Genomic DNA, 26,648 nt, shown 5'->3' with positions numbered 1-26,648 from the left:
AAAGAAAATGCACGGGCCTGCTGCTGGCTCTGTAGCTGAGCCACCTCCGCTGCCTCGTGCAGATAGAAGAGAATATAGAGATGAAAGAAAAGGAAGAGGAAAAGAAAGACGCGCGCCGCAACAACAGCCGTCGTCCACCACCAGCGGTGGCGTGTGCAATGACGGCCTGAACAGATAAACATTCGGTGCCAGGCGAGCTCCCCCCCCTTCCCCCGCAAGCGGCGGTGACCCACCTGTACCAGTCCCATCAGGGGAGAGCTGTGTCGCGCCGTCGCAGCCCACAGCCAATTGCTGTTGTGGCTGTAGGAAGAAGGAAAAGAAAATGCACGGGCCTGCTACTGGCTCTATAGCTGAGCCACCTCCACTGCCTCGTGCAGACAAAAGAGAGAAGAATGAAAAGGAAGTGGGAGAAAAAGACGCGCGCCGCAACAATAGCTGTCGTCCACCACCGCGGGTGCAATGACGGCCTACAACAGATAAAACTTCGGTGGCTGGCTAGCCCCCGCCGCAAGCAGTGTTGACTTACCGTCCCAGCCCCGTACAAACAGGAACAGCCACCCTTCACCACCTCCCCCAGCCAATGCCTCCTAAGGCGCAATTGCCACAGTGTATTTCTTGTCAATGCGCCAATATTCTAAGCAGCTCTAGCGGTGGGGGACTTGGCAGAGTGCCAGCGCCCGTCCAGTTCATAATAACAATTGGTTGACAGGAAAGGAACGGCGGCAGGCGCGGGCCAAAGTCCTCGTCGAGCAACACGCCCAGGACCCGCACGCCCGGTTCGTGGACGCTGCGGAATACAAGCGAGAAGGATTCGTGGCAGTGGCCGTTGCGGCGGCTACCGGCATCAAAACAACGGCAGCGAGCGTGCTGTGCACGGACGCCACAGACGCCGAGGAGGTTGCCATCGCTCTGGCGATCTCGGAGGCCGAGTGTCGCACCGTGCTCAGCGACTCGAGGAACGCTGTGCGCAACTTTGCCAAGGGGCGAGTGTGCGCGCCGGCGGCCGCCATCATCAGTAAGCTCCAGCTTCAAGACCGCGGCAACACTATCCGCATCAAGTGGTTCCCGGCGCACGCGGGAGATTGTGCATCCTCACCGAATCACAACGAGACGGCCCATTCGGCGGCGCGAGCGCTTACCTTCCGCGCCCCCGAGAAGGACCGTTCCGAATGGTGGTTCGAAACAAAAGACAGAATGACCAGTTACGAGGAAGTGACAAAATTTTACCGACTAGCTCGACGGACAATGCCGCCGCCTCACCCGGCACTTAGTCGGGAGGAGGCGGTCATCCTAAGGCAAATGCAAACCGGGTCACTCCTAGCCCCGGCAATGCTACACGTCCTCCACCCAGACATCTACACGAGTGATATGTGCAGCGTATGTCAAGTGGGTCCGGCGGACCAATGGCACATCATGTGGGACTGTGCCAGGTTCCCGACCGAAGCTGCATCCAGGACATACCCGCCGGAACTTCAAAGTGCTGTGCAGAATACAGACAAGGACATGCAACTATGGGCCGTCCAGCAGGCCCGGGGTGCGCTCGAAAAGCACAAGCCTCACACCCACCACAAACGGGTCAAATGAGGTAGTGCAGAGTAGGGCTTAACCCCGGGTAGACGCTTGGCCAGCGTCACGACGCGTTAACCCGTCGTTTGCCGACATACATACATAATGGCGCTGTCTGTCATACTTGTTCGTGGGACCTCAAGGGAAGGATGGAAGGTAAAAGTGAAACCGATAAGAGAGACGGAGGTGCCCTTGTGGAGGGCTCCTGAGTAATTTTGACCCACCTGGGGACCTTTAACGTGCACTAACATCTCATGGCCTACGGGCGCCTCTTCGTTTCAACTCCATTGAAACGCATGCGCCAGCGGTGGGGATCAAACCCGAGCGCTCCTTAAGGCACGCTCACACTAGCGGGAAAACGCGCAACGCTGGACGTTTTCCCGCGCGCCGCTTCCAGAAGCCGGTTTTATTACCCCAGGCTGACCTGTTTGACGTTCCGTGAAGCGATGGGGTGGAGAGCTATTTTTCCCGTCCGCAGAACGGAGTAGCCAATCGGAGTGGACCGCAGACCGTGATGTCAGTCCAAGTTCAATGACTCTCGGCGGCGGCTGCGCGAGCGATGGGAGCATCGCTGGTGTCACTAGAGTAGCCCGCACATATTAATAATAATAATTGGTTCACAGGAAGGGAAAGGCGCAGTATCTGTCACACTTGAGTCTGTGGACACCTGAACCGCGCCGTAAGGGAAGGGAGGAAGGTGGGAGTTAAAGTGGAAAAAGAGAAAGAGGAGCCGCAGTGGAGGGCTACGGAGTAATTTCGACCACCTGGGGATCTTTATCGTGCGCTGACATCGCACAGCACACGGACGCCTCTTCGTTTCGCCTCCATCGAAACGCAGCCGCTTGTACACGAGAAAAGCGCGCGCTTTCCCTTCTTTCTTATCACGTGACTACCCGTTCTCGCTCCGCTCGCAGCGGGAAAACCGAGAGCTGGCGTCGCGGAGCACCAAAGCTGGAGTTTGCTCCGCGACGCCAGCACTCGGTTTCCAGCGGAGCGGAGAGGAACTACAAAACCTACGCGCATCCGCGCCCGCGCTGCGCGCGGCTGTCTGCGGAGTCTGCGCAGCCCGCTCGCTCGTGAGCGCGTGCTACAGGCAGCCGCACGTGCACGCGGAGCGGGAGAATGAGTGAGGACGAGGGGGTGGTCGTGCGTCTGTGCGCGCAAAGCCGGCGCTCTTTGCCAGTGGTGTTTCTTATTTTTGCTTTTTTCTGTGCCCCGGCTGACATAGAGGCTGGCTTGAGGCACGCTTTTTATCGGTGCTTTCGAAAGTGAGAAATTATAATTGATCGCCGCAGACATTGCTTTCGAAGAGCGCTTGTTGGCAGGTTCAGACAAAAAAAAAAAAAAAAAAAAAAACATGAACCCGAATTCGGTACTCGAAGGCAGAGGCAAGCGACAGGTATTTTGAAGGACTTGAGGCGGGAAGGGTCTAGCCTTCTCGTTGAGAATTGATACGCGTGTACATAGCGACGAGTGCTCCGGGCGCTGGTTGGGGAGCTTCCTTTCCATTTGTGACTGCTCACTTGAAAGGGGCCTATTGAACTCTTTGGGGACAGACGTTTTAGGCGATGCTGCCGGCGCCGTGGTGCCTGCTTTCGGCGCGTTTAGGACGCGTTCCCTACAAAGGCACAAAGCATGCCGCCTTACCTTTTGGTTCCTGCTGACAGCGGTCAGGGGGAGTTCGCTGCTGTGTCGCTGCCATCCGAAGTCAATGACTTATCTACCTTTAACGATGAGAGGTTTCTTAACGACCTGGATCACTGACGAGAAGCCGAGGCATGCAATTTTTTCGGCAGTTGCCTCTCTCCGCGAGACGAAGAGCGAGGAAATGCCTGACGACTTTTCATGCAGGCGGGGACATCTCTCCAAGTAAACCTTTGTCTTCTTAATTCCACAGCTACGCTGTGCAATGCCTAGTTCAGTTATCTCCTCTAGCGAATGCGTAGTTTTGAGCTTCCGAAGCAGGATCGCTTATGAGGATAGAACGATTAACGTATGTGTTTTCCCTTTATAAGCGCCGAGTGATGTCATTAATGACATATATCTGTTTCTTGAGGCCGACTTGGTTCCGCGATGGCTGCTGCGGCACCGCCAGTTACAAACAGAGGTGCGAGATACGAGCGGTACGATACCTAAAAAAATACCCGACAACCATCGTTTCAACACGAGAGAGAGAAGAGAGAAAAACACTTTCACGAGTTTTGCGAAAAAGCGCGCCGTCACTTTTTCATTCCAGTTCTTTTTTTTTCTTGCCCCCTTGGAGCGCGACGGCGGCCAGAATGCGGCCGGAGGAGGAGAGAAACAACGGAGCGCGCGCGCGCAAACACGTGCTGGAGAGCAGCGCGGAGCAGACGACAGCATGCGGGGAGCAGACGACGCGGCCGCACTGCGCGTAGGTTTTGACGGGATCTCCATGGAGGGCGCTGACGCACAGAGCGGCGCAGCGCCCCCTGGCCCAGGTTTTCTCCCCTATGTATGAGCTTCCGAGAATCTGCGATGCAGCGGCGCCGTGAACGTTACGCCGCTGCGGGAAGTTTCGCGCTAGTTTGAGCCGGGCTTTACAGTGTGGTACCACGGCGGGACGCCTCGTGTTCAGTACCTTCGCTTTATCATGCCGCGATTGGGCAAGGTGCCCTCCACTGCCAGGTAATCATTGGAACGCGTGTAGCAGCGAACGCCTTCGAACGATGCAGAAAGCCGGCGTCATGATCCCGGCTGACAGCGTGCTTTCGTTGCTGGCCGACGATTGGAGGAATTGGCGACTGCCACAAAAAAAAAAAAAAAAAAAAAGTTTTTCTAGTGTAACGATTTGGAGGCCCGTAGCGCCCGTCCGACGTCATAATCTTTCATGGGCGTTGGCTGGGACCACGTCGACAGAAACACTGATCCGTATTTCCGAATTAACGGGGGTCGAATTAATTACGAGTATTTAGTCGCAAGTTTCGGAGGTTAGAGAGCAGGCAGCCGCCGCTGCGGCCACCAACCTCTAGCCTCCTGCGCCGCCGACCAACGCGCTGTGAAGGCTTTATCCACTCCTCCATAGTTTTAGCTGGGTGCGTATTCCAAATTTTCGTCGTTATTGAAAGTGTCCCTGTCTCCATGACCTCAAGTTATCTGATTCGTGGAAACGCCAGAACCAGAAGTGCCATCCGGTACCGATGTGTCCACCAATCAGATACGACTCGATGTTGGTGAGATAGGGATACTTTTGATCAGGACGCAAACTCAGACCCTGGTTTCACCTTCTGTCCCCGTTTCGGATGTGCACAGCCTCTAAATATACCGCCATATCGCAAAGGCGTTTCTTTGGTCATATGCTGGGCGCCAGGCTACCCAAGCGCGGCGGCGCGTAGTTAGAATTATCCACAAATTCGAATTATTGGGGTTCGAATTAACAAGTTTCACTGTGTCTATAGTTAGATATATCTAACTGCAGTCACTAAATCCTCTATTGAGGTGCTTTAGCAGTCACTTCTGCGCACCAGAGGAGAGCAAAAAGCCCGTGAGCATTTCGATATCTGCTCTTCTCCTTGCAATGAAGCAGAATCAAAATCCAGTCGATTTGAATGCACCACAGTCCTGGCTGCTTTAGCCAGACAACTGTTCAGTTTACAATTACAGTAATATTACATGTATATTATGTGGGGTTTAACGTCCTCAAGCAAAACTGGTTATGAACCCATAGATCTGGTTATGAGCCTATAGTTGATGGGTGCAGATGAATTTTGACCACCCACGGTTCCTTAACGTGTACTGACATCACACCGCACATGGGCACCTTGCTTTTCACCTCCATCAGAATGCAGCTGCCATGGACGGATAGACCCGCATACTTGGGCACAGCAGTCGGGCACCTTAACCATCGAGTCACTGCAGCGGGGACCTTGCTTGCACTTATAAGACAGTCAATGATATCCAGAATGACGCTATCAAAAGCTGCTTCATGTGCTGAGCAGCTTTTCTGTTCTCATTCTCAGAACCATGTCCCAAAAGTGAAGGTATGCACCTCTCATGCCCGATAGTAGTTACCATCATCTGTACGTTGCATTTTAAGGGACACTCTGCGGGGAACGATCTGCCATCGTCCCCTTACATTAAGTATCGAGAGATGGCGCCAGCGTCGAGGAAGCACAAGTGCCACCCCTGATCTTGTCACCACACACGTGGGCACGTAATTCCGTCTCCTCAACGGTAGAGTCCCACAACTTCTTTCTCCTCACTGGTTGCCTCTCAGCGGGTTAAACAGCAATTGCTACCGAGACGTGTCTCTGAATGCAACCTAAAGGTAACCTACACTCACAAAAGGCAGAAAATTACGGTGAAGAATGAAAAATATAACGTAATGCAACCTAAATGGGAACATACCCCAGGCGAGATCTTAGTAGCTTAACTGAATGTTGCGATTTTTAAAAAAATCAGAAAAACAAGTTGCATTTACAAGATTCGAACACGTTTTATTCGCTCAGAGCTTAGGAAAGTAGTGTCAATCCATTGCGCCACTGAAGCAGCGAGTACGACAGGCTTTCAATGCGCCCTTATTAATTTTTACAATATTTTCGCTATCTGTTGCCAGGTGACGCTGCTCAGAGGACCCTACCGTTGAGAGAACAGAATCAAGCCACGCGGGCAAAGCCAAGTCTCTTCGGCATCGGGAACTCGACGCGAGCAGACGCATCTTCGCACGACTCTGCAGCCTCGCCGAACTTTTCCCGCCTGCTCGCCTTGTCCAGCCTGGAGTTTATCCCCTGCCCTAGCGTGGCCGAACATTCAATAGCCTGTAGCCCTGCTGGTGAGTTGGACGACCTAGATTCATTAACGTGTTTTATTGCTAGCTGGCGTTATTGCAGCAATAAATGCCTGTTTGTTGTCAGCACTTGAGTGTCTCTTGTTCCCAAGAGCATGACCCACAGTGGTCGGCGTGCACGCGATCACTGGGTGGGGTCGGCGGTTTCGACGCATTTATACCCCTATTAAAATCCCAAAACTCCAAACCTTCAACTATGCTCGAGCCAGCTGCAGCCTTTCTGTCCCAAAAAAACTTCCAAATGCATTCTCTTTACTTGACAGAACACCTCAAGTGTCTCCAGCTGCTAGTAAAAACTCCTGACTTTCAGAAGTATGTAATAAGCATTCCAAATTTGCACAAGAAAAATTTCCCCTTCCTTGGTAATAATTTGTGTGATTTCTATTCGGTCCTTATAGTCAGTGTACTGACTCAACAATGCTTTCAAGGCCTAAAATATATATCCCTTTTTGGTCATTTCTGTGCTGCTAAGTAATTATTAAAACAAATCAGCACACATATGGCCCATTAAAGCACTTATACTCGCAGAACAAGTAAATGAAAACATGCTCACTGAAGCCATACTAGGACTACTCTAAAATATTGAAGAGTTTGTTTTAAAAACAATTTCCTGCAATTGCTTTGCATGTCTGGCTTGCTATGCTTCCAACAACGTTTCTTCATTCTTCAACACACTCTTATTGCAGCATGTTTGTGTACTTTGCACTATCTAAGGTCCTATCTATGATATATTGGACCCACCACTAAAGCAGAGACATGGCCTATCTTGTGTTCCACTCTGCTACTTTAGCAAATTGTCAGTTAAATATACTTACATTATGTAAGCCAATATTTTTTTCCTCCTTTGTGCCGGGAGACTTTTAAAACTCGCGCTTTTTCTCTGGTCTATGGTTAATTTACTATATTGTTGCCTCAAGTAACACAAAGACGGACCCAGGTGGTAGTAAAGCAATGTGGAATGTATTTGTCAACTTTATTCATTTCAATAAATACCCTACATACCCACATCTCCAACACAGCATCAGCACCATGACAGCCAACTTCATTCCTTGCGTGAAAGACTGCTCACCTACAATCTTTGTGAAAATACAATGTGCATCACCTCTGAGCATTGCTTTCCTAAAATATGTGTGTGTGACCATCAATGCAAACAGGTGCAAGGTGCATGTGCAACCTGAAAAAAGAAACTGTCGCTAGACAAGATCACAGCTCAACAATTGTATGTGCAAGTTATACAAAGTACGTCAAGGCAGCCAAAAAAACAAACTCTCCCCATGAACACACTATTGGCATTTGAAACTAACTGCATTCTTTCCTTTTTGCTTGCTGGACGCATTCACTGTGTCAACCTCAACGCTTCAGCAAATACATCTTCCAAATAGTAAAACCTCGTTTATCCAGATCTCATTAACTTGGAAATTCGGTTAACTCTGACTCGCTGCACGGTTCCAGCAAGATTGTGTATAGTTCAATGGCAGCAGACGCTCATTATCTCGGAGGCATTTACCCACACATAGGTTAATTCGAAGAACTTCGAGGATGAGGGGCTACTGACTTTCCTGCGTTACCGTGCGATACAGCACTGATGTGCATTCATAGCGAACGGGCAATGGGAAACCTACACGAGGCGAGTCGGTCTGCGCGCCGCTCGGCAAAAACGAAAAACAGCAGCAAAAAAATAAATAAAAAATCTGAAGACCACTAAATGTGGTGATGATGATAGCGGATCATGTGAGGAGTGGCTGGGTGACGCCAGTGCCCACGCGCATCAAAGAGAGAAGCCATATCATCATCGTCAGGGCAGCGAGACTGTATTTTGCTGTCAAATGACTGCCCCTGCTGTCCCGTGGCTGCGATGGCTTCACCGACTGCTCGCCTGATTTCTTTGTCCCGATTGTTAGTGATGCAAAGGTGACAGCGCGTGAATCATAAAAACAAGTGCTCATTGCTCTGTTCGACAGTGTTTAGGGCCTGCTGCCGCTGCCGTTGCGCTCCACAACGATGGCGACCACCACTCCAGTGAAGCGATGATGATGTTGCCGTCGCTGGCATACTGGCCGACGACATATTATCGGAAGTTCTCGAAGAAGACTGAAATTGTTTCGGAGATGAGAATCATGAGCAGACGCTGCTGCGATGTCGCACTGTGCAAGAGGCAGCCGAGGCTCTCGGTGTACTGGGGGAATTTTGCATCGGATCACGTGACACAGTGAGTGTGCGCCCAACTTGATGGGACTGAAAAAAATTGTTAGCGCGCGAATTCCGATGAGGAAATAAACAAAAATAATGCAGTTCTTCATGAAATAAAGGCATAAGTACTCCCAGAACATTTTTTTGTTGTTTTCATGGTAAATTCGATAATCCGGAATTCAGTTAACTCAGTCATTTTTGCCGGTCCCTTGTGATCCAGATTAACGAGGTTTTACTGTACAACTAAAACTTACAAACAATATAGCTCAGTAGTTTTTCATAAATTTTTCTCACCGAGAGCACAAAACAACCCGACAAAGCAAGGCCTTCATTTCAATAAACTTGCATCGTTCACTGAAATTTGAGCACCATAGGGATAATTAAACATGACTGACATTCCGAATTTTAAAATCAATGAACTTTCAGCCTTCTAACTGGAATGTACCAGTAGCCTGACATAACCACTGAGCTACTGGCAGTGGGTAAGACGTTACTGTGATGAGAATACATTCTGAATTGTGTCACAACAATTTCACTAGAAAACCAGGGAAAGATTGCACGAAACTCAGGAAATGACACTAAGCCTGGCCTGAAAGAGCCTGTTACTGGCAAAATAAAGGCACAATAAATGATGCGAGTTTGGTGATTCGTTTCAAACCGAACTTCAATTCAAGCGTAAATTTTTTGCCACGCAGTGACCTATAAAGAAATAACTGTTTTGGCACCTCGTGAAGAAGTTCACTACATGGCTTCCTTGCTGCTGTGAAAAGTGAACCAGAAACAACAATTACTATAGATCATCTGCCTAACAGCTTTTGAAATGCTTGTGACTATGGAATCATACTCTTGAGAAGCATAAAATATTGTTACAATTCGTTTTAAGACACACCGTGCACATTAGGAGGAACTGCAGCGAAAATAAAATTTCGGTGCAGTTGGCCTGTAAAGCCAATCAAGGATGGTACAATAAGCTCACACATGATTTGCAACACGATTATAAAAACATGTTATTAGTTACTCAGATATCCTTTAACGTCCCATGTGCTAAAACAGCACACCGTAGCAGACGTTGCCAACATACTGCAGATTGAAAAGCTTTTCCTATCTACCCTGAGCCAGTCTCGCGACTGTATAGGTAAATTAAAATAAACCTATATTTTTAAAGGCAAGACTAGATTGCTTCTCTTTCGGGCTGCTCGTCTGGGGGCAGCTCGTAGACGAAGGTCAGGTCAGTGCTGCCGAATTTCTCCTCCAGCCAGGCATCCATCTCGGCATTCATCTCAGACGTGAAGTAGTTCTTCCAGTCGCCAACGGTTCCTGTCCCAGAGAAACCGTAAAAGATGTGTGAACACATTTCACTGCCCACGCATAATTGGACGGACTGGACTGACCTAGTGAAAATTATGTCGCCCTGAATGTATTACCACGAGGTCAGAAAAAAATTTAAGCACTAGTAAATTCTCGTTACAAGAGACATGGTTACAAGAGACACTTGAAAATGGTTTGGTTGGCTTTCCTATGTTTGCTATGTTAACAACATTGCATAAAAGAGGCATGGTTACAAGAGACACTGTTACTAAGGGCAACCTTAGCAGGTCCCTAAAGTAAATTCTTCACTATATATAAGAGACACAATTAATCCAGGTACACTCATGCAACGCAGCTGACTCGTACGGACTCCTATGTGCGGCAGTTTAGATTGCCTTATCTAAATTTTGTTCCATATCAGTGCCCTGTTTTGTTGCAATATGTCAGGAACCGAGGAGTACCTCCTCTTGACGGGGAAGTCAAAATGTCCCTGTTGTTTCAGTCACACAGGAATGTGACGACAGTGGCTGAAATAATAGACATTTTGACTTCCCAGTCAAGAGGAGACACTCCTTCTTGGTTCCTGGCATACTGCAACAAAACAGGACACTGATATGAAACAGAATTTAGTTAAAGGAAGGAACAGATAACAATTTTCAAGGCATTCGATAAAAATTTCGGATATATCAGTGCTCTTTGTAACCCCTCTACTATGTATATTTCTAGCATTACGTGTCCTCCCCCGAAAAGCGGCTGCCAGGGCCGGGGTTCGATCCCCCATTCTTGGGCTCAGCAATGGAGCACTCTAACAACTGAGACACCTGCCAACTCTGCATGGTAGGTAGAACTTCTAAAGAGGGCACAGAAAATCAAATAGCAAATTTGATTAAAATTTTCAATTCCTCAATTTATATCTTTTCGCAGCCCTCGGCCCTTCATTGGTATCACGATGAAATATGCTCCACAGGTTAAAAAAAAGCACCTTTGCTATATTTAAGTACCTGCAGCAGAATGCCACAAACGACATTAACCATACATGACAATAACCTTACTCAGATACGTAGTGCTGTGGATAATGCCTACAAATGAAATTCGTGACCATTTTGGCAAGATGGCAGAAGGAAGCCATTGCAGACTCCTTGGCAGCACGCAAAGATGCTGCACAGAGTGCATGTGGTGCGTTTATTTTTTATCAGCTCCTGTGGATGGGGGTAATGAGGGTGACTTGCTCAGTGAACGCAGCGACTGAGGCAGGCACCGTCCACTGTCACAAAATCGCTGGAATGTGTGGCATAGCAACAAACAGGCGTCATGATCGCCACTGACTGTGTGCAATGATTGGATGGACAGATGGAGGGAGGGAGAGGAATGAACATTTTGACACTCCCAAAGAAGTCTGATGTCAACTTTTCTTGAAAAAGAAAGGGTTCATTACATGAGTATACAGCAAAAGCTCATTAATTCGGACTTCTAGGGATCGTAAGATATGTCCGAATTATCGAGAGAACAAAAAAAAACAAAACATGCACGATTTTATCTCAACATATCTTTATTACTTAAAGTAATCACGGATGCTTGTCTGCTTTCCCGCAGAAACCCGCGCGGATACTATTTTCCTCAGTCCTTCCAGGTGCTCAGCAGCGTGCATGCCATCTGCAGTGCCCCCAAAAAATTCCTCTAACACAACGAGGGCCTCTGCTGCTTCCTTCACAGTGTGAGGGGGCCGAGGCTACTCCTCTCGTAGTCCCTCTTCCTCCTCCGAATCTTCGCCGTGCAGTACGTCCCCGGACAATTTCTTCCTCAGTTAGAGAGCCGGCTGTAGCAACGCCGTCATCAATGCTGATGTAATCAGCGAGTGTCACCGCATCCGGCAGCACACGTCCGAAATCCGGGCAGTCATCTGCACTGTCATCTGGCGACACTTCTGCCACTGTGTCATTGCAGGGCTCAGGCGAAACGAAGCCACTGTGTCGAAAACAGTTAGCGATGACGTGCGCAGGCATGTTCTTCCAAACGTAGGCAAGAAAGTTGACCGCGCTCAGAAGATCCACGTCGTACTGCTTACCGACTTCATTGCACAGTAGCATGCGTTCCAGCACGCGCCTGCGGTATTTAGTCTTCACATACTGAATTATACCTTGGTCCATGGGTTGGAGGGCCGATGTAGTGTTGGGTGGCAAAAAAACAACTTCAATGTTGTTCAGTCCGGTGGCACTGTTATGTGCACTACAGTTGTCAAGGACAATTAACACCTTGCTGTTCTTCACGAAAAACTGTTGGTCTAACTTTTGTATCCAGCCGCGAAAAATTTCCGATGTCATCCAGGCCTTTTTATTAGCCCGGTACTCCACCGGAAGAGCAGGCACGTTCTTAAAGCACCGTGGCTTTTGTGCCTTTCCAATGACGACAAGCGGCAAGTGCTCTGTCCCTGTTATGTTTGCGGCTAAAAGAACGGTGACTCGTTCTTTACTCCTTTTTCCTCCGATGCAGGGACCTCCTTTCATTGCCACAGTCTTGTCAGGCAATGCCTTAAAGAAAAGTGCTGTTTCATCAGCATTAAAAATGTCATTTGGATCATATGCTGCGATATGTTCCAGCAGCTGAGCGTTCTTCCAGTTGTTGGCAACATCTTCGTTGACGGCACCTCTTTCGCCGCACACAGTCTTAAAAACGAGACCATGACTGTCTCTAAAGCGCGCACACCACCCTTCTGACGCTTTGAATCCATCAATATGCATCATCAGTGCAAACCTCTCGGCCTGCGCCATGATGAGGGGTCCACTCAATGGGAGGTTTGCATCACGCGAGTTGACCACCCACCGAAGCAAGGCTTCTTCCAACTCCGGATGAGCTGCTGTTCGCAGACGCTTTCTTGACGCTTGGAACTTCTCGCTTTCGAACGCCTGAAGAATCTGTTCATTTTTTTACATATGTGCTTAAAGTACTCCTTTTAACCTCATATTTTTTCATTGCTTCTTGTCGGGAGAGCCCGTTCTTAAGGGCCCGCAAAATTTCCACTTTGGTAGCCAAGTCCTTGGCCGCGTAGCTCTTCGGCCGTTTCGCCAGTGTTGCCATCGGGGGCAAGTGCGGTGATACCAGCGCACAACAGAGAAGCAATGAGCCGCACTAAAGCGAGCAGTCTTCAATACAAAAGCGTAGCGCACCGACAGCAGCAAAACGACAAAATGGCACCGCCAGTAACGTCGACTTGCGAAAAAACAAGAAAAAGCGCCCATCCAGCCACAAGTCGGGCCAAGTTGATTAATTGATGTCCATGGCGATGCTGCTTTTGGGTATCGCTATTGCGCCGCGGTCGTCTTATTTTCGTTTTCGAGCCTCGGTAGCTGCCCGAAGTTGTCCGAATTATCCGTCGTGCGGTGAAATCCGTCCGAATTAACGAGAGTTTCGTCCCACAGACTCCTATACATAATTCTGGGGACCAGGCGCGAAGGTCGAATTATCCGATTTTCCAAATTAATGGGAGTCGAATTAACGAGCTTTTACTGTATATGGTAATAGGACCTTTCCAGCTAAGAAATGACATCAATCATACCTACACTATGTACCTTGCTATACGCCATGTGCAGCGCCTATAGGGGCGCCGCTGAAAGCCGCGTAGCGGCGGCTGTCAGAACCCGAGGCGGGCCTTATGGGGCAAGCATGGCCGTGGTGCGCGCATGCGATCGGCTGTTTGTGCGTCTCGCGGGCACTTCCGCGGTGACAGTGTGCACAAAGGAATCTCATTTTATAATAGCGGACATTTTTAGTGGACATATTTCAATATCACGGCCATCTGGAACTACATCGCCTCCATATGCATCAGGTATCTGTTGCAGACGAGCGTCAACAAGGTTGCGTGCGAAGTGGAGCTTATTTTGAGTGTCCCGCTTTCATTACAACGCTACGCTAATTAGTTCATTCCTTTACTTATGAACCAATGTTCTTTCTTTTCTTAATGGTACACGCTCACTTCGTTTACATGCAATATATTGCTACAGTAAACTAGGCAGCGTCATCGAAACTGCGAGCAGTTTCGTACTGCGACTGCAGGAAAAGCCAGCGAGCTTGCAAACCAGCATTCTGAGCATCAGAAAAATTGTGCATATTGGGCGCCTGTAGCAAGAGTTCAGATTTTTCATGCTTGCACTTTACCACTGCCTGTACGGCATGGATTTCATGCATTCAGTCGTCAAAAAGGCAGAGCGGGTAGATAATTTCATGGGGGAGTGAGATATCAGCAGATGCAATATCTGAAAAGCTCCATAACAGATTAGCCAAGAACATATTAGATTTAAATTTTATATCCTATTTAATTACTGTAGTATCATCTTAATTTTATTTGTATCACCCTCGCGCCCAACTGCTGAATTACAGGGCGCTTTATAACAAGTTCTAGAGCCCTTATTCTGAAAAGCAAGTGCAGCGACATGTTATATTTTCGTAATCTCGCCACACAACAGGAACACTGGCTCTGGTCTTCAATGTAATTGCATGGCAAGTTTCAAAATGCATATTGGCAAATATCTGTTCAATAACCCGCCATAGTGGCTCAGGCTACTGAGGAGGATCAAGTTATATGGACCTAAGTCGACTGCACCGCCCGCGTTTAGGTAGAGGCGAAACGCAAAATGCAACTGTGTGCTGTGCGATGTCAATGCACGCTAAAGATCGTCTGGCTAAGCGTTTCACAAATCTAATGCGTATTGTATCTTCCCGGCTAGCGGACGCGACCAAGTTTAAACAAGAAGTGTTCACGGAAGGTGCAATGACAAGCAGAAAACACTGAAAAATAGTTATCACTCGGCCCTGCTACACGGCAAACTTAATACCTTTTCCATCGAATGACGCTCGTTAAAAATGATATTTGTTTGCTGCTACACGAGAAAATATAATGACATTCGATGAAAACGACATTAGGTATCGAATGATTTTAAGGTACTCATCCGAATGCGATCAACGAGGAAATGTGTTATGTCGACACCAGACACTCGGTGAGAGGATACACCCAAAATAAACTACAAAAGTGCCACCTGCATTAAATATTACTGGGCCCTTATAAATTTGCAGCTAGTCATCTATGTGAAATATGCCAAATAGCATCATAAAAAAAGAACTAGCACCCATCGCTGCCAGCCAACCCGTAGCCACCGCACTCAGCGCGGGCGGAACAGGTCGCTTCTGCTGCCGCGGTCCGGCGGCGGCGAGTCGCCTACACGGCGGATTTCTTTCGCCACCTTCAGGAAAGCATGCTCTGTCCATCTCAAATAATACGCGCTTAATTTGAGGAAGGAATCTAAAAAAAATTATCGTTACTGAGGAGCGCTGTTGTTTAACGAGATTTTGGAAGAAGTGATAACAGCAATACAAGCAAATTTCTGCTTTTAGCAGCTCCCGCCGGTGTGACGCAGCTCATCCAATTTCGTTCTCTAGCTCTGCTGCTAAGGCGTCGCCGAAGTTACACCTTCCGTGTACTGTAAGACCAATTTGTGAGACAATTGAACTTATAGTAAGGCAGATTATGAATAGGAAATTTACTATTTCCAAAGCACTTCCAGCTATGGCTTTTATGCGAAACCGTTTAGGCGTTTCGGCCTAGCGACGACTAGGGCCTTGCACACGGACAGAGCGCCGTCGTCGGCCGCTTTCGCGGGAAGCGTCGTTGCGGTAAGCTCGCGGCATCCGATGTAGCAAGCGTTAAGCTCGAGCATTTTTCGACGGGCCTTAATAGGCCGAGCGAACGATTTGGCGAAAACGTACGGGAGTCAACGGGGCTGTAGTATGCTGCGCCGAAGGGCGATAATCAAAGGTTCTAGAAAATTGCTGTCAGACAGTACACTAGATACTCCCTATTTTACGTGTTGCTCTTGACACTTGCCTTAGTGCGAAAAGTGTATGTTGTTGAAACTCGTACGCGTTTCGCAATCGAGCGCAGACGTGCGCAACTTCGGTATCCTTTCGTAAACAAACGCTGCCGACACAGCCGCTAACTTCGTAATTGATAGTCCTAATCAAAAGGTTAGTTACAAGCTATGCAAGACATGGATGTCAATTTAAAGGCTGCTTTCGTTGACAGCGCCTTCATCTTCGCAACATATTCAACGCACTACAATATTTGCATATCAATCACAGTTATCATAATTTGGAAATGGCATTAGCTTTGGTCGTGTAGCAGCGAGTCGAAATAATGACATTAACCTGAACAAATGTCATTTGGGTGCGATTGCTTTCTTTCTGCGTTGAACAGCCGCGATTCACGGCCCCCGTCGTTCTCGTGAAGCATCACTGAAACTTATACAAACAAGTTCCGGGCAAGGTTTTTTGTGTGTTCGAAAAACCAACTATGCAGCAATTCTTCCCGGACATTGCTAAAGGTTGACAGCAGCGTTATGTCTGTTAAACCACGACCGAAGACGAAAACACGACGTGCGCGCATAGACGCTGACATGAACAGCGCCCGACCGAGCCCGCCTACGCTTTGCGGCTTTGGCGACAGGCGGCGTTGTCGGCGTTTTGCGCATCGCCTATATCGATAACTCTTCAGGACCAATGAAGAAAGTGAGGAATGCAATGCAAGTTCTCATTATAATGTAAATTGTTTTTACTGTCTGAACAGACTGAATCAAAGTTGATAGTCTGCAAATAAAAATTGCATTGTTGGCAACTTCGGAAAAAATAGCAGTCGTGGTGCTCACACTGCTACAGTTCACCTCAGTATAGTACTTATCCCACAGCCTCTTACCAGAGATGTATGAAGGAGAGCTCCTCTTTTAATGAAACTCAAAGTGCATGCATTGTGTGGTTGTGCGCTGAATTTGCAGTCTCTTGAGCACAAGTTAAAAGGCCCCTGAAATGTTACTTGCAGTAATAATCTAATGCAAGGAATCCATACATGTGGTCCTTGTGAGTATTGGAGTGAAATTTGAAAGCTCTGTGTGGGGCCGATAATTTACAAATAATTTTTAAAAAGTGCTCCTGGTGGCTGCTCACAACCGATTTGGGCGATCCCCTTTGACGTCATTGGGGCTTGGTGGGCGTGCCCCCTCATTGGATGCTCCCAAGTTACGTGGTTGGGACAGGACGTGGTGGGGTGCTGTCACAACTATTTGTTCTTTTTTTCTTGCGCACTGGCATAGGCTGAGCTGAAGGGGGGAGAGAAGTAGCATCATTTTCGATCACCCATATCTTCAGTGCGAATAAAGGTAGCTTAAAACTTTTTTCCATTGCGGAGAAGATTGACGGGGTACCCATTGCTCGTGTGTGTTTTCTAGTTTTAGTAAACAGATTTGCATGGGCGCTTTAATGGTCATCCCCATGTTAATTCCATCCCCAATGTTAGTATGAGTGGGCCATGGGGGCCTCTGAACACTTTCAAATAATGGTCACATCTGAGGCGAGTCACATTACCAGGGTGGGGATAACTGCCAAGGAGCTTTGAGAAAAGTTGGATGCGTACTCACAATTAGGGATAACCGCAGACCAAAGGCTTTTGACCAGTTACAAACAATAATGAAATTTAGAAAGAACACATCTAAAATGGGGAGGACCATGTATATTGGAGACTTTGAACACTTTTAAACCATGTTCACATCTGTGGGTGACAACATGTGTGCCCAAAATGGGGATGATTATTATCTGGAGACATGCGAACAATCCGAAGCAATGATTTTTGCAGCTAACAGAGGTAGGCTCTTTGAAAGGGGGCCCACCTTTCCTCATGAACCCAGCCTCCTGGAGGTTGACGAAGCCGAGCCTGCGCCAATGCTCGTAGTTGGTGGCTGGGTTGCGTGCCATGCGGTTGAAGTTGCAGTGATCCGCAATGGCCAACACCTCGTCATCCCTCAAAGGCTGGCCCAGGAAGAGGGCTATCCTCTGGATCACGCTGCATGCATCCTAGGAGGAATCAGGACTGTTAATTGAGACCCAATCACTATTTTGCAACACGAATTCATAATTATTAAAGTACATTAAATTACATAAAAATAAAGCACATAAAATTACGATTAAAAAAAATGCTGTCGAGTTTGTCCGTGAGTTAGCTCTCACTAAAGACAACAGTATGACGGAGATTAGAAAATGAACTGTGCGCTCAATGTTACTGTGAAAAAGACTGTATAGATTCTGTGTGAGCTGTAGTCACTCCATTTTCCCCAAAAAACTTGGCCCTAGCCACGTTATGACAAGCATAGTTGCCTCACTGTCATCAACTATAGCCCTCTCATTCATGGCAAGGTAGTTCCCTGAAGATTTCCACAAAAACTTGCCGCATGAGGAGAAAATGGCTGCAGAGATTAATTCTGCACGTGCAACCATGTGGGTGAAAATTCTGAGATAGTCTTAGTGTCACAGACCTTACCACTGTGCCCTTGAAAATGTCTCCTCCACTCTGACAACGCTCTGCTAATTGTTTTCCAATGTAGGGTGCACTCTTGAATATCAAAGGGAAGACTGCCAAAAGTTCAGGTAAAAACACCCCAAGAGCCATAAAGGAGAAGGACAGTATAGTATGGAAAGGGGCAAAACAACACAGAACTTACTTGCAAAAAGGCAGCAGAGCAGGCAACAAAACAGAAGAAGCACACACAGACACAAGGACAACGCTGCACTGACAACTATATTGACCTGAACCCGCACCTCTTCTTCTCCCTTCACTTTACCTCTGCAGCTAACTTATTTCATAACTTTAACTTCCTGCCGGTAAGCGTAAAAATTCGGGAGACCAATGCGTTAGCACGCCTTCGGTGGTGCTGTTGAAAAAGGAAATGAATTTTTTACGCTTACCGGCAGAAAGTTAAATTGAAGGGAGAAAAAGATGTGCGGGTTCAGATCAATATATAGTTGTTAGTGCAGCATTGTCTGTGTGTGCTTCTTCTGCTTTGCTGCCTGCTCTGCTGCCTTTTTGCAAGTATGTTCGACCAATTAGCTTAACGTTCCACTCTATTATTAATGACACAGAACTTTATCGTGTTGTCTGTCCTTATTTTGGAATATTTCTTGAAACAATTCCTTTGTGCTATTCTGGTACTTAGCTGTGAAGAACTTTTCAGATCAGAACAAAGTGCTGTGTTTTCATAATTGTAACGAGCCTTAGATTGTAACACGCAGTAATATTTGATGCCTGAAAACCATGAAGATAACTCGGTTGCTGCACACAAGAAATAATGCAGTGAACAAGCCTCTGAAAATTGCTTAAAAACATTTAGTGGAACAGAATCGTCACACACATACACAACCAAGAGACGTGGACGTCATAGGCTGCTCGCCGTCAGAGCCGGGAGACAGTTCTTTCTCGCTGTTCACCGACCACAAAAGGCCATCTTGTGCATGCATGACCACTGCTAGCGGGAGGGTCTTCCATCCCACAATGTCCCCGAGCAATGCTCTCTTGAAATCACGTGAAGGCTTGCTCACTGAGGTAGTCGCTGTACGCTGCGTGCACAATGCGCAGGCGATCCTTTATGGGCTTATTTAAGCCGTGATACCATGATGGAGAAGTTGGACAAACACAACTCAACTAAAAAACAGAGGCGGCTAACCAGAACCATCCATAACGGAAGTTAATACTGATAGCAATGGCAATGTGGCTGGCCATGGTTTATTGAGCTGCTTCGTTTTGAGATTTTTCAGTTTTCAGAGCCTGATTGTAACGCGCATGTATTTTTAAACACTTATTTTCAGGGGAAAAGGTGCGCATTAGAATCGTGCAAGTATGGTACTTCATGCTGACAAATGATGCGTAGTGCTTATCAATTAGGGTTATTAATTAGATGTGCCACGCAGGCTATTCTGATATCGAGCAAGGAGTGCATTCAGCAGCATGAAACACAGTCAACAGAAACCTGAAGACTGTAGTTGGAATATCACAGTGTTACCCTAACCAGGATCTGAGACACCTGTATAGCATTAAGGACCAATACTAGAGCTCAAAAGTAAGAGACCACAAAGAATGTGATAGAATTAGCAACAGACAGGTGAGCTGTCTTATGCTGATCACTGGAGACCAAGGTGGTCACACCAGGGGGTTTCTAACAGGCAGCCAAAAACATCATTTCACACTGTGTGACTCTTTAAGATCCCTGTGTCTTCATGAACATAAGGAAGAAAAAAAAAAAACGCTGTAACAAAGTTGCTTCCTCTTCCAGTGAATGCTAAGTCAACCTACCCTGCACACGATGAAAAAGATTCTTGAATAGCTGATCAGACAAGTTTAATCAAACTGCTTTTTGTACAGTCACCAATAATTACAGAGCAATTAAAAAGTTCCACAATGGCTTTAAGTATGCACCATGTGTTGGGAAAAGCTTGCAAGTCCTCACTGCAAAACTACAGCTGCATTCCACTGTAGAAAAAACGGTGTTCATTAGATTCATGTCAGTATCAGAACTCTTTCTTAAGACCGTTAACTCCAAGATCATCAAGAAACATTCACCAGTGCTTTGCCTGTACTTACTTTTGTATACACTAGTCACAAACCAAACTCATACCACTTGATAACCTTTTGCATTACAGAGCATGGCATACACACATACAGCACCCCTTGGCACTGTTTGCACAGTGCCACGAACAGTCTTGTCAGAGAACAAAATTCTAAACGCAAAAGCTTTACGTGAAGAAAATCGAGCAGTAAGAGACAGACCTTGTGAAGATCTTCGTAGGAGATTACAAGCACATTGGGGTCATTCCTGTGCTCCCACCACTCCAGGTAGTGCTTCCAGATGGGACCATAGGACACTACAGGAGAACAGTGCACATTAACTAAAGAGAAGTTAATGAATGCACTTAGTATTTATTTTTGGTTGACTCCAAGAGAGTGATGCCCAGGAGCTCTAGATCCTGCCTTCTGTATTCCAGGAAGTTTTAGCCATTTTCTCTATAAAAAAGAAAACTAGACTTCCTAGCAAAAAACATTTTCTATTTCCTCCCACACCACTAACGTGATAGGTGATATCGTTAGTAATGTTACCGACATTCCTTTTGTGGTCGTGCACTGCAATGGATATTGTTCATTCTGTTTGGCTTCACCGTTCTAGCAGTAACCTGCCGGTTAGCATAACAACATGAAAATGAGATGCAATAAATTAGTATTGTTGCATTACCAGTTTATTAAAATGCGTAAAGTGTCTCCAAGTTTTCGTTTAGGTCTCCACTCAAATAACTGTGTCCTGCTGCCATCATTAGACAATATGGCTGCCTTATGAAGCCACTAAGTGCATTTTGTGTCTATTCTCTCCCATCTCTCCCAGCACTGAAGGGCACGAAAAAAATCTGAGTTTATGAACAGCTCAATGTGTGTAAAACAACTGTATGATAAAACACTGTTTTAGACAGTAAGTTGATTTGCTAATACTCTGAAAGTCCAACATCTCAATGGTTCGAAAACATAAGTGTGAATATATAAACAATAAACAAGCAAAAAAAAAAAGAAAAAGGAAACCTTCTAGAGAAAACACGCTCACCGTGTCCTTTGATAAAAGAGTCGAAGAAGTCTTTGAAGCTTCCCTCGTACCCTGTCTCCTTGATTAGCCTAGTGAAGTGGTAGAGGGAGACACAGACATCCTTCGGATTCCGCACAATGTAAATAATCTGGGATAGAAAAGAAATAATGGCAAAGTGTTACTACCATATGGATTGGAGCTCTGCCTAATGAGAATGTAACTTCTTTAGAAATTCACAGTGAAGGTTGCTGTGGTGATAGCTCATTATTCATAATAATGGCATTTTTTTGTTTGGCTTATGGGTTTTAGTATCCAAAAGTGACTCAGAATATCAGGGACGCAGTAATGGAAGCCTCCGGATAATTCTGACCACCTGGGGTTTTTGGTCTATGGTTGTGAGAGAGACTAAACGTATGGACAGAAAGGTGCCTCCTGTAATTGGGGAGCATTTATTGATAGCTAGAAAAAAAATTACAAAGGTGCAACGCTGCTGAACCAAATATTGAGCGAAAGCATTAGCTGCAGGTGACCAAGTGTTCTTCTCTTTTTCTTCTTCCTCAGCCCACATATAAAGCCCCGCTTTAACCAAGCCGCATGAACCTATAGTGGCCTTAGTGGCCTATAGGGGTAATGTGAATGCCAGGGTCCTAGCAGGCTGATTCTGACATAACCGCCCCATGTGAAACGAGAGACCCAAGTTGGCAGCTCCTACCGACCGCTTGAGTTGCTAGCCCAGCTCTCACCCTAGTGTCACGTGGGGTGTGACGTCATACCGTCACGTGGGTAAGACGTGGCTACCGGCCGCGCTATGCTGAAGGCTCGAAATCTGGAGTAGTATTGCTTTCGCAATAAAAATGTAGGATTAACAAACAAATAAAAGCAAAGCAGTGGCGAGGAATGAAGTGAAAAGACATGAGATGAAAATTTCACGAGCAAATGATGGATGGTTTGGTGGGTGGCCACCATAAATAAGGCAGACAACACTCTACCCTGTTCGTCACAAGTTCTTTTCCAAGTCACCCACTGTTGGCTGCTAACCAACTAGTCACATTACATTTTCACTATTGATGTGGCCCCCACTCTGTGCTTTAGTCTTCAAGTGAACATTTCCTTCTCCCTGTATCACATCAACCACTAAAAACATACGTCAGTGAGTGCATACCATTTCCTGAGGCTGTAATCTAATCAAGCCATTTTTTATGCCTAAAGCTCTTCTTATGTGCACTATAAGAAAAGACCACTATAAGTTTTGAATAACTCAATATGTTTCAGGAAATTCTTCAAGGTGGAGTGGAATTCAAATACAAGAGTAATCACTCACTAACTTTCACTGAATTGCCCCTTGAATACATGTAAGCTACGTAGCTTCTCTTTGAACCCTTGTAGGCTATGCCTGGGATGATGCTAATAACTGCTGTCAGGTGCTGAAAAAGTCAAGATTCAAACCAAAGAACCCCAATCCATTGTAAGCTGGTTACTTTTCGTAGACTACATCCCCCATTCACCGATTTGCCAATGCCTCTCTGTCTGTATGAAGCTGTGGAGCCATCAAGCTGCTAACATGGCAGAAACAGGGCTTTATATCTACCTTGCCTGATGGTCTTTGCCACGCTGATCAGTGTGTACAAACCAAAACCAAAGCGTTGGTGCTCCTAATTTGTATTTGGACTAACCATCCTAAATCAGCTGTCATGTCTTTGAGATTTGTTTGGATTATATGAGCTCTAACTGCAAGAAATTTACACCGACAAGTACAAAAAAAATTTGAAGAGTTCAACGCTGCTGAACCGAATATTGGGCGAAAGCAATAGCTGCAGGTGACCGAGCATTCTTCTAATTCTTCTTCTTCTTCTTCCCCAGCCCACACATAAAGCCCCGCTTTAACCAAGCCGTATGAATGCGCCTTAGTGGCCAAGAGGGGTAACGAAATTCCATGGTCCTGACAGGCTGATTCTAACATGAGCGTCCCATGTGAAACGAGAGACCCAAGTTGGCTGCTCCTGCCAGCCCACATATAAAGCCCCTTTTTAACCAAGCCGTATGAATGTGTCTTATGGAGCTCTAGGAGTAACATGAATGCTAGGGTCCTTGCAGGCTGATTCTGACATAACCGTCCCATGCGAAACGAGAGACCCAAGTTGGCTGCTCCTGCCAACTTGGTGGTCACCGCCGAACCACGCTGACGGCTCAAACTGCGAGTAGTATTGCTTTCGCAATAAAAGCGTGTACATAACAGCTAATTAGCAATTAGCAATGTCCAGTTGCATGCTAAACAGTTAAAAATGTACACTGCTCCGAACTGACAAGATTCACTTGGAAGTTCCAGCTGAACAAAGGAAAAGAAAGGCACGAGCACCTTTGGGTTTTCCGTGCGCACTGATTCTGGAAGCAAGGAGTAAGGCAGGTGTGTCTTGATCATGCGGGTGCCTGGGGTGTTCTCGATAGTTGAGACACCCGGGTAGAAATATTCGAGGAATGGGAACCGCTGCTCCATGTTGCGTGCCGCAGCTGACCGGAAGTCCAGGCCTGTTACAATGAGGTAGACTATCTCCTGCACCCAAGTGGTACCTGGGTGTTAAAAAGAAAGAATGACTGAAAAGTTACAGAATCAGTTACCTTTTGACGAAACACACAATGACTTCTCCAGTTCACTGCCTGCTCCAATTTTTAGCTTAGCAATGGACATCCTTGTGTGAAGTGATGAATAGTGGCATACCAGAGAAGCTGCAAAAGATCACAAAATCCCCCTAGAAAGCACAGCCTCACAATGCAAACAGCAAGAAAAAAATTATCTTCAGTTAAACTATACAAAAATTAGTTAGACAATCAATTTGCTTAGCATTGCATTCAAACTTTGTGTTCACTTAATATCAATCCTGATCGAAGTTTGTCTGGATGACATTTATAACCACCCACGTCTAAAGGCTGCCCACTGTACACATAAACAAGCATAGCATCCATCACATACATGGAGTGCTTAAAGTCTGGCTCCATAGAGGGGTCTCTAGTGATTCCAGCACAGGTGGAGAGGAAAATAAAGAAACAGAGAAAGAGGCCGGCAGCCGTTTTTTTTTTTCACAAACAAAAGGGAACTATTTTTAAAGGTGGTGTTATTGAAATTTTTTTTCTTATTTAGGACCGGCCTCAAACAAGCTGTACTCACACTCTGCCAGTGTTCGCGACACTACCTAACGTAAAGCAGCTCACATTGAAACAAAGCATTGGCACCTCTAACATATATAAAATATTCTTTGCGAAGCCATAATTTTATAATGCTGCTGACATCGAGTACAAGGGTAGTCTGACAGGTTGGTGTGGTGAGAACTTTATAATAAAGCCCATAAATGTAAATAAAAACTTTGTGAAAAATGTGCTTCCATTTCACTTTATATAAAAAAGTGTGAGTATTAATTAGGCTTTCAAATAAACTAAACAGACTAGGAACATATATTAACCAAGAAAATTGCTTTGCAAAGCAATGAAACGAAAATATTTACAAGACTAACAAGGTTGTTCTGCTTGACAGGCAACAAGTATTGCCTCCTAATGTTTTAAGCGATATTGAGCGGTAATTAACAATTTGATCAATCAGCGTCTTAATACAGCATGTTATGGCGAAACTGGAGAGATGTGCGCAGAGAAAAGATCAGTTCTTGCCTTTGTGTAGTGCCGTCAACTTTGTATTTTTCCGAGTGTTGGGTTTTAGCACACAAGTAAAGATTCCTAGTAAAACTTGCAATATTTTCAAAACAGTATATAAAAAAAAAAAGCACTCCGACCATCACTGACAAGTATTAAAAATTCTTGTCTGCATCGAATTCATGCAGTCCCTACATTTGAGTTTGAAGGAAGGGTCTGAGATCCTTAGTCAGTATTAGTGGGCAGTCTTAGAGCACCAGATTTTAAGCTCTGCATACATGGTATAGGAGACGAGTATAGGTTATGAATTTTATCCACAGGAGTCCAGATGGAAATAATTATGAAGACGAGCAGGAAGCAGTAGTCAAGGAAGAGCTAGACAGCCTCAAAAGGATATGCAGGCTTCTATGAGCAGGTTGCATTAATGCACTCCTGCAGCGTTGCCTCAGACATGTATTCTTGCAGAATTCTTTTCACATATGAGGCAATGCCATATGCTATATTGGTGACATACCTGTTCAAAGCCAAGCCAAGTTTAAGAACTGACAGTGACTGAGGAGTTGCTCATATCACCAATATTAACATAAAGTGCTAAGCATGGCTGGAAGTTTCCTTTATATTTATTGTGTTTGCAGCTCTGTTTACTGATACACGAGAGCAGCTGACACTTGAAACCTTAAGCATGAAATCCGCTCCACGACTGGAACTACCGCAAAGACGAACATCGGTTCCACGCACACAATATGCAGCATCACATATCGCCTCCCGCGCTTCTCACCAGTCTTGGGGAAGGACACGACGAAGATGTCGTCAGGCCTGGCCTTGAGTGCCTGAACCTTGGGCAGCGACTTGATCACCATTGCCGGGAACACGTATCCGCGGTAATTGTAGAAGTACATGTTGTGCGCGTAGTTTTCATCTCGGGGCAGCATGACGCACTCGCGGAACAGCTCGTTATGCTCAGCCTGCCGCCGCCTCTTGAAGTACAGAGCGGCCGCCAGCGTGCCCCCGAAAAGCAACGTCGAGAAAACTTTCTTGGCGAGCTTTAGACGCCGAGTGTCGCTTCCCTGGCCACCGGTGCCGTGCGGCGGTGGAAGCTCGCTGTAGCATCGTCGTAGTAGCGGCGCCGTTGGTGTCGAAGACGACACCAACGTCGTCTTCGGTATAGTTCGGAGACTGCACCACGCTTCTTGGATGGACTGCCGCTGCAATCCTATCCTGAACACGGTAGCCGCACTCTTCATTGTAAACATGACTGTCAGGACCTTCGCTGACAGCTGACCTCCTTGACGGCGGCCGCGGTCGCAACAGATGTCGACGAACTTCGCGGGGATCGGTGACCCCGACGTCCTAAGATAGCGACGTCCAAGATCAATGCGTCATTGAGAGGCGACTTGCAAAAAGAAGGGCTCTCTCAATACAACCAACGCTTCTTAATGAGCAACACACGCCAAAATGTTTCGTGAATCGGGGCTGGACGTGGCAAAGAAATTTACGCGAACAGCGCTGCTAACTTCAATCTATATTTCGTGGGCGCGGCCATTGTGAGAATGTGTTTCCGGAGTAAGCAGCAGCGACCAGCGACAAGAACGTAAAACATAATAGAAAGAAATAAAGTGTGACACAAAATTTAGCGCTGTGGTATTATAGAGACCTAACATTTACTTAAAAATTGTAATTTATTATTGTTAAAAAAACAAAAATAAATA

General features: G+C 46.4%; 1 protein-coding gene across 1 annotated transcript; it reads right to left on the bottom strand.

Annotated features, from left to right (window-relative positions):
* Positions 1-7,316: 7,316 nt before the first annotated feature.
* On the bottom strand, positions 7,317-26,502 carry LOC146174842 (sulfotransferase 1A2-like). The gene is made up of 6 exons (XM_084584013.1): positions 25,718-26,502; positions 23,657-23,868; positions 21,322-21,448; positions 20,502-20,596; positions 17,575-17,758; positions 7,317-9,877 (listed from the first exon to the last, which is right to left on the bottom strand). The coding sequence occupies exons 1-6, from the start codon at positions 26,190-26,192 to the stop codon at positions 9,732-9,734; spliced, it is 1,239 nt and encodes a 412-aa protein (XP_084440139.1). The 5' UTR covers positions 26,193-26,502; the 3' UTR covers positions 7,317-9,731.
* Positions 26,503-26,648: the final 146 nt, after the last annotated feature.

This window comes from Amblyomma maculatum, chromosome 11, assembly GCF_055883805.1.
Source record: "Amblyomma maculatum isolate TAMU_Amacu chromosome 11, ASM5588380v1, whole genome shotgun sequence".
Lineage (NCBI taxonomy): Eukaryota > Metazoa > Arthropoda > Arachnida > Ixodida > Ixodidae > Amblyomma > Amblyomma maculatum.
Note: the sequence above shows the minus strand (reverse complement) of the source record. Positions and strands in the feature narration are given on the sequence as shown.

Bases quoted from the DNA above. Each gene is read 5' to 3' on its own strand.
- LOC146174842 (XM_084584013.1), bottom strand. From the start codon at position 26,192: ATGTTTACAATGAAGAGTGCGGCTACCGTGTTCAGGATAGGATTGCAG. The intron at 23,869-25,717 runs GTGAGAAGCGCG...TTTAACACCCAG, and splicing joins CGTGTCCTTCCCCAAGACTG to GTACCACTTGGGTGCAGGAG. The intron at 20,597-21,321 runs GTGAGCGTGTTT...GTTCTCCTGTAG, and splicing joins CTCTTTTATCAAAGGACACG to TGTCCTATGGTCCCATCTGG.